The sequence below is a fragment of the Spea bombifrons genome, chromosome 6 (assembly GCF_027358695.1).
Source record: "Spea bombifrons isolate aSpeBom1 chromosome 6, aSpeBom1.2.pri, whole genome shotgun sequence".
NCBI lineage: Eukaryota > Metazoa > Chordata > Amphibia > Anura > Pelobatidae > Spea > Spea bombifrons.
This window is the reverse complement of record NC_071092.1, coordinates 25,312,234-25,326,421: the sequence shown is the minus strand read 5'-3', so window position 1 is coordinate 25,326,421 and position 14,188 is coordinate 25,312,234. Positions and strand designations below refer to the sequence as shown.

Sequence of the window (14,188 nt, the reverse complement as noted above, 5' to 3'; positions counted from 1 at the left end):
TAGATTCTGCTTCATCATTGAAAATACATTGTCTCCACATAGTTTCTTTGTTTCCTTTATCCTCTTGTAGCTTTCCTGAAACACCACAAGCTCTCTGCAAGCCACCATCTTGAGCCAAGCTAATGCTATACACCAATACCCACTCACACTAATGCACAAAAACAAACAAAAATACACAGACTGACTCTAATACTACAGTACATATAAGTACATACACATATATGCACACACACTGCTCCCACCCCTTACCTTTCTGGGCCCTGTCTCCCTTGCAGCTTGTACTGCCCCACAGCATCATTTCTATGATGCAACTAATGTGACGTTAATGGGCATTTCAGTACCTGTAACCCAGGGTGCCGTGCACCTGTGGCGCCTGCCTCAACGCACCCTTGTGGCTCTGCCTCCATGGCCTCAGGTGAGAGCAGGTCGGGTCCTCCTGCCTGGTCATGTCTGGTACACCAGCACTTTGCGTGCCCACCTGATGGCAGCATAGGCAGTATGTATCGTATATGTGCACCTAGCATTACTAATGACAGGTGAACAACTATATGTTAATTGAGACAGTCTGACCACCCACAGACCCCTGAGATATAGCTTAGTGGTACCATATTTCAGGAAGAATTAGTGTAAACCGGTTGTGTGTCTAATGGAGAATTGTGAAAAGGAACATACGTGGAGTATAAATTCCAAATGAGGGGATTAAGCCTTCAAATCAATAAAATCACGATTAATTCCTATAATATTTGAAAAAAGAGAGACCAGCCATGAAGAAAACAACATCATATCTTTGTTTCCCAGGTGTATTTGCCATTTATTGAGCTGTAATATGATTATTTCCAGCATGGAGATCTAGGAGGCAGGGACCAGAGGTGTAGTATAAAATGGGAGCAATAAATAGATTGGTGTCCAAGGAGGGAGGTGATATGCGCAGTCGGGACCCAAAGCTCGATTGACTTAGCATTCAGCCACCAGGGCTGTGAACTCTGCGAAAACAAATTGAGATATCAGTCAGAGAAAATATTTATAATTTAGAAACATTATGCTATGTCTACCCAGATCAAAATGCAGTTTCATTCCTTCCATTGTCTTGTCTATCGCAGAGTTACTGGTTGATATAGTAATACCAAATGTCCAGAAAATTACACATTTAGCAAACAAAAAATTAAATCTCATTAAGAAATGACTGTGCACATTACGAATTTATGGTGGCTCAAGCAGGTTTGACAAAATCAATTTGTAATGGTCATGATTTATCAAGAGTGCCTGTTAATATTATGTAGATTTGTCACAAGGTGGTAACTGAGTTTGCACACATTTCTCTTACAGCTTCCACTGTATGTCCATATTCAACGCCTGTGTAGAATATGCGTGTCCATATAAAGTAGCTAGTGCCCTCCAAAAATAATTTAGCTTTTCCATATTCAAGAGATCTGTGTCCTTGTGGATGATAGGAAAGAGATGGTCCATGTTTTCCTTTTTTGCTGAGCTAACCTTGTGGTTCTAATATGCTGACATACTCTCATAAATCTACCTACCATCCACACCGATTTTGCCATCTCCATCTTTGTCACCGGCAGCGAGGAAGATCTTGGTTTCATTGTCAGACAGAGCTCGGCCTTCTGAGGTGAAGCCTTTCAATACGAGCCTGTGGGAGACATTAATCATTTTCCATAGTGGTTCCTTGTACATTCGGTTTATTATAAATAATATTAAATTCTACAAAAACAGTATCATCATAATATGCTTCATGTACTCTCAAGTGGGTGATCATGAGTGCTCTATAACATAAGGCTATTTTCTATGGTTCAACCTTTGACCTCAAGCTACCACATACAGTGTATTGTGTTTATCTGCACTTTTTCAAAAAACTTTCTGTAAGGCCGCTGTACTGTAGATCTTTTACACCACAATGTTGCTATTATTGTAATGTAATTTGAGCACCTCCAGTTCCCTTTTATTGCACATTCTGCCATAATGCGAAATATGTTTGGCTTGTATCATGATTCAATTGATGCCCACATTAAATGTGTACTGACGTCTCCCAAATTATGCGACCTTATGTAGCATGGTAGGGTCATTGTATTTTCATAAATAAATTACTATAATTTTGTTTATGGCTGTTGTATTGTGAGTCTCTTAGGATTGGGTAAATTCATAAACTCACTTTAGTTCATCCAGCTCTATGAATCCACTCCGATCTTGGTCCAGAATGTGGAAAATCTTTTTCACTTCTTCTGTAGTTTTGCCCTTCAGACCCACTAACTCAAAGAATTTCTTGTGGTTAAATGAGTCAACAGCTAAATGAGGACACACAGAAACATTAAGACAAAGGTTAAGATATGTTAGCATTTTAATACACAATTCCAAGTATATGGAATCAGACCATAAAGGATCGAATTAATCATGGGGAAAACTTTCCTGATGATTGGTGGTTAAGAAAGCATCATTAGTAACTTGTATTTCTCACTAAATCTTTCTTGTGATATCTACAAAAACTGATTATTTAAAATGTCTTCAACAAAAAAAATGTTTCACAGACTTTTGTCTTTTAAAATAATTGCGTGGCTGCAATATATTTCCTTGTCTGGTATTTGTCTATTTTTTTCCAGATCAGAAGATCTTTTCTGATTAAAAGAATTGATGCCTAAGAATACATTGGAAAGCTGTTAGTAAAACGGGACAGCTTGTAGAACACTGGAGTCTGTCTATGAAATGAATTGCTTTCAAGAAATAAAAAAGATTGCTGTCCTTTAGGCTATGATTCTATATAATATGACTATGCTAATCAGTCATTGCAATGAACAAGAGTTTAACAAATAATTATTAGCAGCTTTCCTATGACACTGCCAGCTGTGAAGGACATACAGAGAAATCCTTACCAAGAAAGTGAGAATGTATGAGCGGATAAGTCGGCTAAAAGAATAGCTCAGTAGAACAGATAGGTAACAGAAGATAGATGCTTAAGAAAGGAGTGGACAGGAAACCAAGAAAGTAAATTTAGCATGAACACCAGAGAGATCAGAGTATTCAGACAAAGATGAGCCCTGGGTAAATCCCCTTTTACTGAACCTGGCAAGACAGTTTAGGTTTAAAGAATTTTTATTGGAATGGGATGCTATAAACTGGCTGTTCAGATCATTATATTACAGATTGTATGCCAGAGTTGTTAACACAATGAGCTGTATAATGCAGTCACACTATTGGTAATCCCATAAGGATCATACAGATGAGACTGCATTAAACATTTGAGAAGAGAACATATTGCCAAGTAAACAATTAAGCAGGGTTACCTTCCTTTCACACGTAGCAATTCAATTACCAAATTACACTGATAAAGTTGTGAACTCATATTCTTTTAATTTAAAAAAATATATATATATATTCCCATTTCAAAATATAACTATGTTCCCCCCATGCCCTATCTTAAAATGTCTTACCTGCAAAGGCCCCAACAGCCTTTTTGATGTCAGCAGCACAGAGCAAATCAGTCATAGACATTGCGGCGTTGAATCTGCAGGAGAATGGGACAGACTGAGAGGCAGGGAATGTTCTGCTGGACTCATCACTTCTAAGGGCCAGTCGACCTGATTGCAGATGCAGGCATGCAACCTCCCGTGACAGTGTGTAAAACTGTTGGCAGAAAGCCATGGGGCACCGTGCCAGTCACCTGAGCATTTACCGGTGTCATATTCTCGCATTCAGGGAATAATACATTGGGCTACTAACTAACAGAGAAGCCATTTGGTTATTAACATTTCCAGTATCAGTCATTTTAACCTCCTCTCTGCTACAGCAAAAAATAGTGAGCTGATTGCAGTTGATTATATTTCTGCAACATCAACATAATTTCTTTCCTTCCCTTGTTAAAAAAAATCCGTTGAAGGGTTCGGTTTTCATTGTTTATTCTAATAGATTGTAAATTCTCTAGAGAAGAATCCTCGTCTCCTTCTGTACCAATATGTCTTAACATGTCAATTTTATTGTAACTGTTAAATATTTTCACTGCCACCTGTAATAGCGCTATGGAATCTGCTTGCGATATATACCGTATTGGCCCGAATATAGGCCGCACTCCCCCCTCACACACTTTATGTCTCTAAAGTGGGGGTGCAGTCTATATTCGGGGTTTAGTGCAGGGATGCGCAGTTCGTATCGCCTGACGCCCGGAACATTTGGGTGCGGCCTATATTCGAGCCAATACGGTAAATAAAATGTAGTGTTTATCAATAAAGTGATTTATCCCAGACTTGATAGCATACACTATCATATCTTATCTGTTCTCTTCGTCTTTTGTTTTTTTCTCCTTTCAGTCACTTGTTATACGGACCCTGTGCAAAGCTTAAAATGGGCTGCCCCCAATCTTTCCTATGTTAAAATATTTATTGATGTGTGCTATTTAATTAAATATTGGTTACAAATAATAATAATAATAATAATGTTAGTTATTAATGTGACACCTTAAGCAGCTGCCTATGTGTCTTTGACACATTCGTGAAAGTGGGGGACCTTTAGGGGTCTTTCTGGGGGGAAAAATCCTTTGGGTGGATTAAGTGCTCGTTTTTGTGGATTACAATCATAATGAAACTACTGTACAATTTGCAAAATTTGGGAAAGGATGCCATGTCTGTAAAAAAAGGGCAATCAGGTTTCTGGGTCAAAGGCTCACTGTTTCTAAATTATACTGAAAGCTCTCTTAAAGCTAATTAATGCGCCAGTTAATGGAATCTCAAAAGATCATGAATTCTACAACTTTAATGACCTTGTTACAAACAACCTCCTTTTCTTGAATCTACAGTAATGACATTTTGTCCCCTTTACAGCTCAAGCTATGAGAAATTCTCAAGAGGTCATTGTATTGACCTTTAATATATCTGGTTAAAGTAATGTTATCCTTGCATAGGCATCTTTTCTATAAATAAGCAAACCCAACCTGTCAAGTCATTTTAATTTTTGCAAATGTGGCATATAAAATGCCACGTGCATTTGGTGACAAACCCAAATGTCCTTTAATTATTTATAGCAAAAAATTGAAGGGTGGGCAACTGTACACATCCCAATCAATAAACACAAGAAAATGTTAAAATATCTGTTTAGTGACAAATTTGCTAGTATATTGGCTATCACAATGTTTAGATGCCATTTTATATTTCCAGATGAAGCAAATATTGTCTTCTTCTTAACAATGGATGACAGATCCACTGAAACTATCTGACATGCCTGAGATGCAAGATGTTGATTGTTACTCATTATGGAATGATGTTTAAACTGTTGATTTTGAATAATGAGCTTTTTTTTACCACAATGACAAGAACACAGTAGATCAATAAGTGAATGAGTGATCGTAATACTGACAGGGCTATCCATACTGATTAATTTCCATGTACTCAAGTGAAGAGATCCTGGAAATACGAAGAGCTTGGGGAACTCTCAGACCATGCTATATTTATTATTAAAGTGCAATCATCACTGAAGAACTGGTAATGCTCCAGAAGTGATAATTGTATGCAAGGGTTCACACTGGTGTCTATACTTCTATACACTAATTTTAGGTATAGTGTTGTAAAGTGTAAAAATGACAGAACAGTCATAGAACTAAGACTTGATACAAGGGCTGCATGACATTCATGATTAAATGTAACCTGTTATTATTTTTAGGGCAGAAGGTTGTATAGCTTATTAGCTTATAACTATGTAGGCTTCAATAAAACCGTCTCAGTGCTCAGTAGGAAAGACATTGTAGGGAGTGAGGCCAGTAAATAAGAAAGGGCTACCTTACTGCATCTTAATAATTTCCAGGTAAAACTCATCAGGCACAGACCTCCAGCCAGGGGTGTAACAATCATGGTCACCAGTTGTTTGCCCCTTTCAGGCTGCTAGTTGCAGGTAACACCCTTAGCTAATGGCATGGAGAGTGCAGAGATCATCCAATCCCTGCATGCTGTGTCTGAGTGATACATCTTGCAGAAAATTACATCATATCAGTCTGAATCAGTCTGCACACAGCACGGAGGAAGACAGACACTCCACTCCTGCAGTTGAGTGGTGTAAGCAGGGGCACAGGCAGGATGTTTGGGGCAAAGATGGCACCGGCAGGATGTTTGGAGGCACTGACACGCTTTTTGGTGGCAAAGACAGCACAGACAAGCTGTTTGGGGGCACTGACAATAAGTTTGGGGACAATAATGGAACACACAAGCTGTTTTGGGACAAAGATAGCACAGACAAAGTGTTTGGGTGCAATGACAAGCTGTGAACAAAGATGACACAGACAAGCTGTTTGGAGCAAAGATCGCACAGACACGCTGTTTAGGGACAAAGATGGCACTGATAAGCTGTTTGTGGCACAGTGGGAATGTTGCTTAGTGAAAACGGGGGCATCCCCGGGCAATTCACACACCAGGGCCCTGTCTTTTCTAGTGATGTCCCTGCCTCCAGCCTCGGGGCGGTGACCTCTGTGTGTTTCTGCTGAGGAGCACGGGGCTCTGTCTGTGTGGCAAGTTTGTGCTGACGCTGTGGAGCAGCCAGCGCTGAGCACCCTACTAGCTAGCTACGCTTTGGAGAGTGTGTGTGAAAACACCCCACTAGATTACCAGGGAACAAGTAAGGAAGTCTTGGGGGTGCAGAAAGGGAAGAAATGCAGTTTACTAATTTGCTCAGGAAATATTCTTGCAAACATTACATTCCTTGTTTTTACATTTTACATTGCCAGAGATCCTTGGTGAACGGCAAGCGCTGTGTCTACCACACAGGAGATGTTATGCTGGTAGCTATGTCTATCTCAGTAGTCTCAGGGACCCCACCCAGTTGTAAAGATTACATCAATTAGCAAATTTAAGATGAGAAGTTTGATCAGTTGCTTCATATATTATATTACAGTTTGTTTGCCATATAATAACACCTAAACCTCCTAACATATATATATACACTATATTGACAAATGTATTGGGACAATTAACAATTACACCAACAGGGATTTTGATGACAATGCACTCTAAATACATAGACAATAATATGAAATTGGTCCCTCCTTTGCAGCCATAACAGCTTCCTCTCTTTTGGGAAGGCTTTCCACAAGATTTTGGAGTTTTTTTCTGTGGACATTTCTGCCTATACATCCAGAGGAGAATTTGTGAGGTGAGGCACTGATGTTGGATGAGAAGGCCTGTCCCCCTATTTCCATTCCAGTTCATCCCATAGGTGTTCAATGGGGTTAAGGTCAGGGCTCTGTGCGAACCAGTCAAGTTCTTCCACACCAAACCAACCATGTCTTTATGGACCTTGCTTTGTGCACTGGGGCACAGTCATGGTGGAATAGAAAAGGGTCTTCCCCAAACTATTCCCACAAAGTCAGAATCATGACATTGTCCAAAATGTCTTGTTATGCTGTAGCATTAGGATTTCCCTTCACTAAGGGCACTAAGGGGCCAAGCCCAAACCCTGATTTCAATAATTAAGAGGTGTGTCCCAATACTTTTGTCCGTATATGGATAAACTAAACTCCACAAACTTTTAAAATAACAGAATAAAGGTAAATGAGCTGTAGTCTATCACTGCCAAGTTATCTACTTGTATTTCAAATAAGTAGCTGAAGTCTGCAAAATAACGTTTGGATTAAATAACAGTTATGTATAACAATAAAATTGGCATCAAACCAATTTCCTTGGTGCTTAGATTAAAATAAAGCAGAACAAAGGTTAAATCAGTAGCTAACGGGGTTATTGCTACTTCTCAATATATATTGTTGATGGCTCAGATGCCAAATTCCTTTGCAGGAAGATGTGTCAGGATCATTGAGGAACACAAGGAGGATGGAGACCTAGGTTACCTTGAACTGTTTGGTGTATGCGCTATATATGGTCTCATTAACATTCAGGAAGGGAATTAATGAAGGGGGAAGGCATGATCAAACAGAAAAGCATTATTAAACTCTCCTGAAGTTTTATGTTTCTATTGGAAAATCTATATTCAGTGATCAATATTCAAATATATTCAATGAATTCTGTTTGGTCAGCTGCATATACAAATTGTGGTTCAAGTACATTTTAAGAGTGCAAAGCTTTACAATTATAAATCGTTGGGTGTAACTTACCCACCTGTTAGGCCAACCATCTCTTATTCTATCTCTTAAAATGTCTCACATACTTTGCCAAGTTAATTGCAGCTGGGCATCATCCACCAGTAAATAGCTCCTATAATCTGTTGCAGAGTGCCAGCTGCCAATGTTAAACTGGAACAGTATCCAAGCCCTCCCCCCTTTCCATTCCGTGTCCTCATCTTTATCCCCTTTAGATTTTGGACGCCAAACTTATTGAATTTCAAAACCTCTACAGCTGAGTACTGTCCTGCCGTATTATTTTTTGCCCATATTTAGTACCGTTTATCTAAGTCATTCCTTTCTAGATTTGTTGCTGCTTACTGACACTATTTCTTTGTTCATCCATCCATGGAATTACCTTTAGCTCATCAATTTTTCGTCCTCATCTATTTTTTATAGGGCTTTCTCTGTCCTACTCATTCTATCACTTGTCAACTAAAACTGGTGCAGACATAATCTGATTATGACTAATTTTTCAGAGGTTATTAGAGCTGCCAGCTATTAATTAAATACATTTATTCAGCATCCATTTTCCAGCCTATAGGGAGCTATTATACCAATAGCATTACAGACTGAATGAAACTGAAATTGGTTAAATGCATTTGCATTACATTACATTTATTTATGAGATTTCATTTTAGAACTATTCCTTTTTCAAAAGTAAATTAATACTGACCGCAAATCTCTGTATACCTTTAATTATATCCTCTCTCTCTATATATATATTGTTCTATATTATATATATATATATATATATATATATATATATATATAATTATAATATATTCTGTGTTCTTTTTATTCTTCAATTTATCTAATTTCTCCATTCACCATAATAAAATTATAAATAGATTCACATGCAATAGAGTGTAGTACTATATAGCTGTTAATTCAAGTCATTCAATAATTTACACTAATAATTGCATAATTAACTAATTTTTCAAACTTGTATCTCCTAAAGAGCATGATGCACAGATTTGTCTTGATGTACCTGCATACCTACTTAAAATAGAATTGATGCCTTTATGGGAACAGATGGAGGGTTCAAAGCAAAAACAAAACATGAAACAAGTTCCATTTCCTATACAGTGATGTATAAAGAAAAGGCAGATATATCCTCAACTTTTTGTCATGCAATGCATTCCATCCATACCCATACTTTGCAGACATAATAAGTTAGGATAAGAGGACTTATGTCATCAGTAGTGTGCATGAAAAGATTAGTGGTCCTAATGATATTATTTTATATAGTTGTACATGTAATTGTATGTGTACATGTATATATACATATGGCTACTACACATCTGTTTGCTGGTCATTGTTCTTTAGTTTTCATCTTCATATATTCTGTACCTGCATATCATTGCTGAACAATATCTAAATTATCGTATTACACTATATTGTTTTGGAAGACAAGCACAGCTATCTTGAGCAATCATGCATGATCGATATTCAGCCTTCCATGACTTGTCTTTTACCTTGTTTCCCCTAACTTTTCTGCCCTGAGTTTCCACCTTTACCCAACAAACCACCACTTAAATAGTCACATAATTATTTTCTCATTCACTACAATCATCCCAATAGGTTTTCCATGATTCCCTTTCCTTAGTACTCACTGATGGATGGATCAAAATCCGTGGGAAGGGATGACACAAGAAGATGGTCAAAAGGCAATGGTTAGGTGTCCCATAGGAGGGACACCCTCTTAAATACTTTTTTCCAACTGTTCTATTTTGGGAAGATTCATCCTCCCCTCCTCTTTATCCTGGTTTCTTGGTATCAGATACCCTGAGGCAGCAGGAGAGATATCATGTTTATTGACAAGTAACTCATCAAGGAACTCTATTAATACGCCTGGCAGATGCTCAGCTCCTGGACTTGGGCATCAGAGGCCATAGGAGGAAGAAGGACTGATTAAACAACAATCTTCCCCAAAATTATTAGGTGGGGGCAGGGGGATTCTTGGATGTTTGCTTGGACCCACAAAGCAAAGCCAGGAGTTCAAACTCTGTTGGTGCATGGACAACACGGACCGATTCTTCAAGGTGTTGCAATATTCCAAAAGTTAAGGGCTTCAATCCAAGGAATATGTAGCAAATGTGCCAGGAAAAAGGTCATAAGCCCAAAGAGCTAAATCACTTGGGGGGGAAACTTTGGGCCTTGATGATATCTTAGAAGAAAGGAATTGTGGATTGTGCAGTCAAGAAATAATGGATGAAACAATTGGATTAATAGTTCAATACCTGATGGAAGGCTTTCATCTACATGAAGTTATCTACTAGAGTTAATTGGACAGATGGAGCGCAGTCTGACATAATGGAAGTGAATGCTAAATGATGTGGATTTCTTTTTTTTTATCTAAAATAAATGCAATAACACCATATTTTCGACTGGACCAGAAATAAATCATTAGATTTCTTTGCCTCCTGAGTGCATCTATAATGTAAAGTAATTTATGGATGGAAACTGTTGTAAAGCCACATATACTGGAGAAGAAAGCTCATGGATTGTATAATTTTATCTCTTATTTCCTGGAACGCCGTCAACACAAGCAAGTGTCTAATGTATCCCTAGCTCTCCAGCAGTGGCTTTATTTTATTATGTTCCAGAAATAAGCTCTAGGATGTGGGCAGAGCCACACATTACAGCACTGTGTAGTATGTTTGCGCTTTATAAATAAACAAATGATTATCTCAACCGCCAACTGGAACCATGCAATTGTAGCATCCTAGTGTGATGGGAAACACTGCCCAGGATTGCCATTACCTCTTGGAATGAAAATGCAGTTGATTAACTACAAATCATTCTGTCCCCGCCTGTTCTTTGCCATCTGCCAGGACTCCTGAATGAGTAAACTTGGACACACACATAACTTGTTGTAGTTGCAGGTATGAAATACACAGCCAAGCTTCATCAGCATGTTGTGAGCTCTTTTGTATGCATGGACTCAGAGATTACTTATCGCTGACATACAAATAGCAACTGGTCACTCATTAATAACTACAGAGATGTATGATCTCATACCCCCCCCCAATAAAATTCACTACAATACTTTAAATATATGCTTTATATTTCTAATTTCATAATGCCTTGCTTTATTCCTTCAGATATGCGTTATGAAGAAGGTATGTCATTTTTTTTGCTTTTAAAATATCCTGTATTCTTTTATACCAATGCCTGGGAAGCCACTCTGGCACCCAAAACATTGATGATTATAGTGTGGTTTTAAAACTCAGAGTCTCCGTTAATCCTGAGAGAGCCATATTTGCAAAGTGCAAAGTATTTTTTCAACTATAAACTAAATAATTGGAAATAACACTAACACTGCAAATGATTAAATATCATGTAGTGTAGAACAGTCTCTATTTACTTAATTGTCCACTGTGAAAATAACCATGCAACATTGGAAATGGAACAACACTAACTAAACTTTGGAAACAAAAATAATTGCTTAGAATGTTTCATGTTCAATCTGAAACTTGTTTTCCACCTGGTGGCTGATCACTCATTAAAATCACTGCGGTTGTTCTAAAACGTTTGGCTTCTGTTTTTAAATTACGGTATGTTTTAATCTGTAGAAATGGTAACAACTGGCTCACTGCATTGCAGAATGGCTTAGATAATTATAAAATGCGTTTCCTCACTGCAAAACTCAAGTGAAATCAACACAACAGATTTATCAAGAAAACACATGCAGCAATAAATCAACCTTTATTGGAAAGGGAAATTTGCATGTAACGCTTATTTACTTTATTTTCAGAGGTTATAGCTGAGAATATAATTTTTCCATAGATATACTGTAGAAAAAACTATAACTATACCTGGGGACTTCCCAGGATAGGCTACCATTAGCTCTCCCTTTTCTGGTGGTGGGTTCATGTAGGGCTGCTCCCCTGGCAGGCTTTGGTGAGCTGGACTGGAAGCAACCTGGGATTAGGCAGAATATGGGTGGCTATAGGTGTGGTGTTCCCAGGTCTGACTATAACCCAATTTTTTCTGGTGAATTTATATATAACCACACTTGGAGGATGAACATTCATTCTTTAATAAAGACATATTTGAAAAAGTTCTCAAATGAAGATCAATATCACTAGAAGACATTAAGAGGATTTGGGGGGACATTTCTCCTGCACAAGCCTTTTTGCCGATGCCCTTATTTGGCCACTTTGCCTGCTATTAATTACCAAATTTCACCCAAATAAAAACTTTTACAGCCAAGTTCAGCCATGGATTTTGTGATCATTTAGATCTTATTTATGTGTGTGTATATATGTTTTTTTTTTACCTTAAATAATACATCATTTTTATATACTATACAGTACATAAATATATATTCAATATTATTTGAATATAATATAATTCAAAATATATTTGTATTTGCTTCATTTGCCTCAATGTATTATTTATTTGAATTTCATATAGTGCCAGAAGGGCTAGTAATACACTGTGAAATGAGATGGTGCATGGTCAATTACATACCGATTTAGCTTTGCCGTGTGTAATATATGTCCTCATTGCAACTTTTGCTTTAAGTCAGTCTTGATAAAGTAATCAAAAGCTTCCCGCATAGCGGTAGATATATACCAGTATAATTCTAGTATTTTACCTGTGTGCATCTTAAATTAACACTCTAAATTGCAAAATCCAAAAACAAATGTAGCTTGTGGAACACTAAAACTTCATATAAAAATATTCTTGAAAAGAAAAACTAAAGTTTAGTGGATAGTGAGGCAATGTTTAGTATAAATAGAAAAAATGTGAATAGCCAATAATGTGTTACATTGTAAAATATGCATAACTTGCCAAATTCTTAGGTACATGAACACTAAGTTCCCTAAGTTCATCTTAAATTGGTATGAATAGAGAGATCATGCAATCAAATGTCTTCTATGGGCACCCTTGATTTCCTCTCTGAGTTTCCTCTCTGGATAAATTGCAAAAAGCATCAGGTCTGGGAGATTAATTGTATGGGGAACGAGAAAAAACTTAGTGGTGTTTCTGGTTTGTATAGAGTTACCAACGATAAATGCCCTGTGGCCTTAGTATGGGCAGAAGGTGTAGTAGAGGCTAATAAAGAGAGGGAATTTAAACATGCATTTCATAGGCATAACTCTATCCTGAATCTAAGATGAGGCCAAGGACTAATTAAGGTCTCGGTCTCTAAATCAGAAGAAATGGGCAGACTAGATGGGCAGAATGGTTATTTGCCGTTCTTAAAAATTAAGTTTCTATGTTTACGGCGTAGAGGGATTGAATGGAAACATAGAATTTGACAGATAAGAACCATGAGAAGGAAGTGATGGCCACATGCTCCTGGGCGTCTGATGCTGGATTCTCCTGATGCGTGATATCAGGATACATTTATGCCTATCCCATGGCTAAACTCACAGAGCACTTGCAATATACATTCTTTGATGGTGGGACATAATTGGACAGAGGAGGTCATATAATATTCAAATAATAATACATTCTCTTCCAGTGTGCACACTTTGAACTTGCCGAAAGGATAAAATGTGAAGAAGGTATTGTGTCTATAACAGTGATGTTCCCCTTGTCTGTTGTAATGACCCATGTAGGTGTTACTCCCTTCATCAAAGATGACTAGGGAACACCTATAAGAGATACCCTTTGTTTGGGCCCGCAAGTACTGTGAATGCCAAGACTTAGTTGCTTCTGCCTAAAATTTTTTTTAAAAAAGCCTAGGAACAAACCTAGTCTCTGTCAAAAGACAAAACAAAGGGTGGGGGCAGACCGAGTACATACAACACCAAAGAACTTGCTGAGGTCAATTAACACAGAGCCAATATCATAATTAATCCACCCAAAATTTAACAGACGCCAAGACATGAAATGCCATACATGACTATAGAACATTGCAGTATGAAATCTGGTACCAGCCACATACAAGAAAGACACCAGATGTGGCGGCCTGCAAATGGGAAAAAGACGTGCAGGAGCCACACTGGAGAGGCAAAAGATGTGCCAAGGCATGAGCGATTACCGTACTATGCTGCCCTGAAGAGAAAGACCCAGTGCTGAAAGGAATGGCTTTGACACTACTCACCTCGAGGGGGTGAGAACAAGGTTTATCAC

General features: G+C 38.0%; 1 protein-coding gene across 1 annotated transcript; it reads right to left on the bottom strand.

Annotated features, from left to right (window-relative positions):
• Positions 1-786: 786 nt before the first annotated feature.
• Positions 787-9,794, bottom strand: PVALB (parvalbumin). The gene is made up of 5 exons (XM_053468687.1): positions 9,712-9,794; positions 3,438-3,511; positions 2,165-2,297; positions 1,536-1,645; positions 787-983 (listed from the first exon to the last, which is right to left on the bottom strand). The coding sequence occupies exons 2-5, from the start codon at positions 3,496-3,498 to the stop codon at positions 955-957; spliced, it is 333 nt and encodes a 110-aa protein (XP_053324662.1). The 5' UTR covers positions 3,499-3,511; positions 9,712-9,794; the 3' UTR covers positions 787-954.
• Between the last annotated feature and the right edge of the window lie 4,394 nt (positions 9,795-14,188).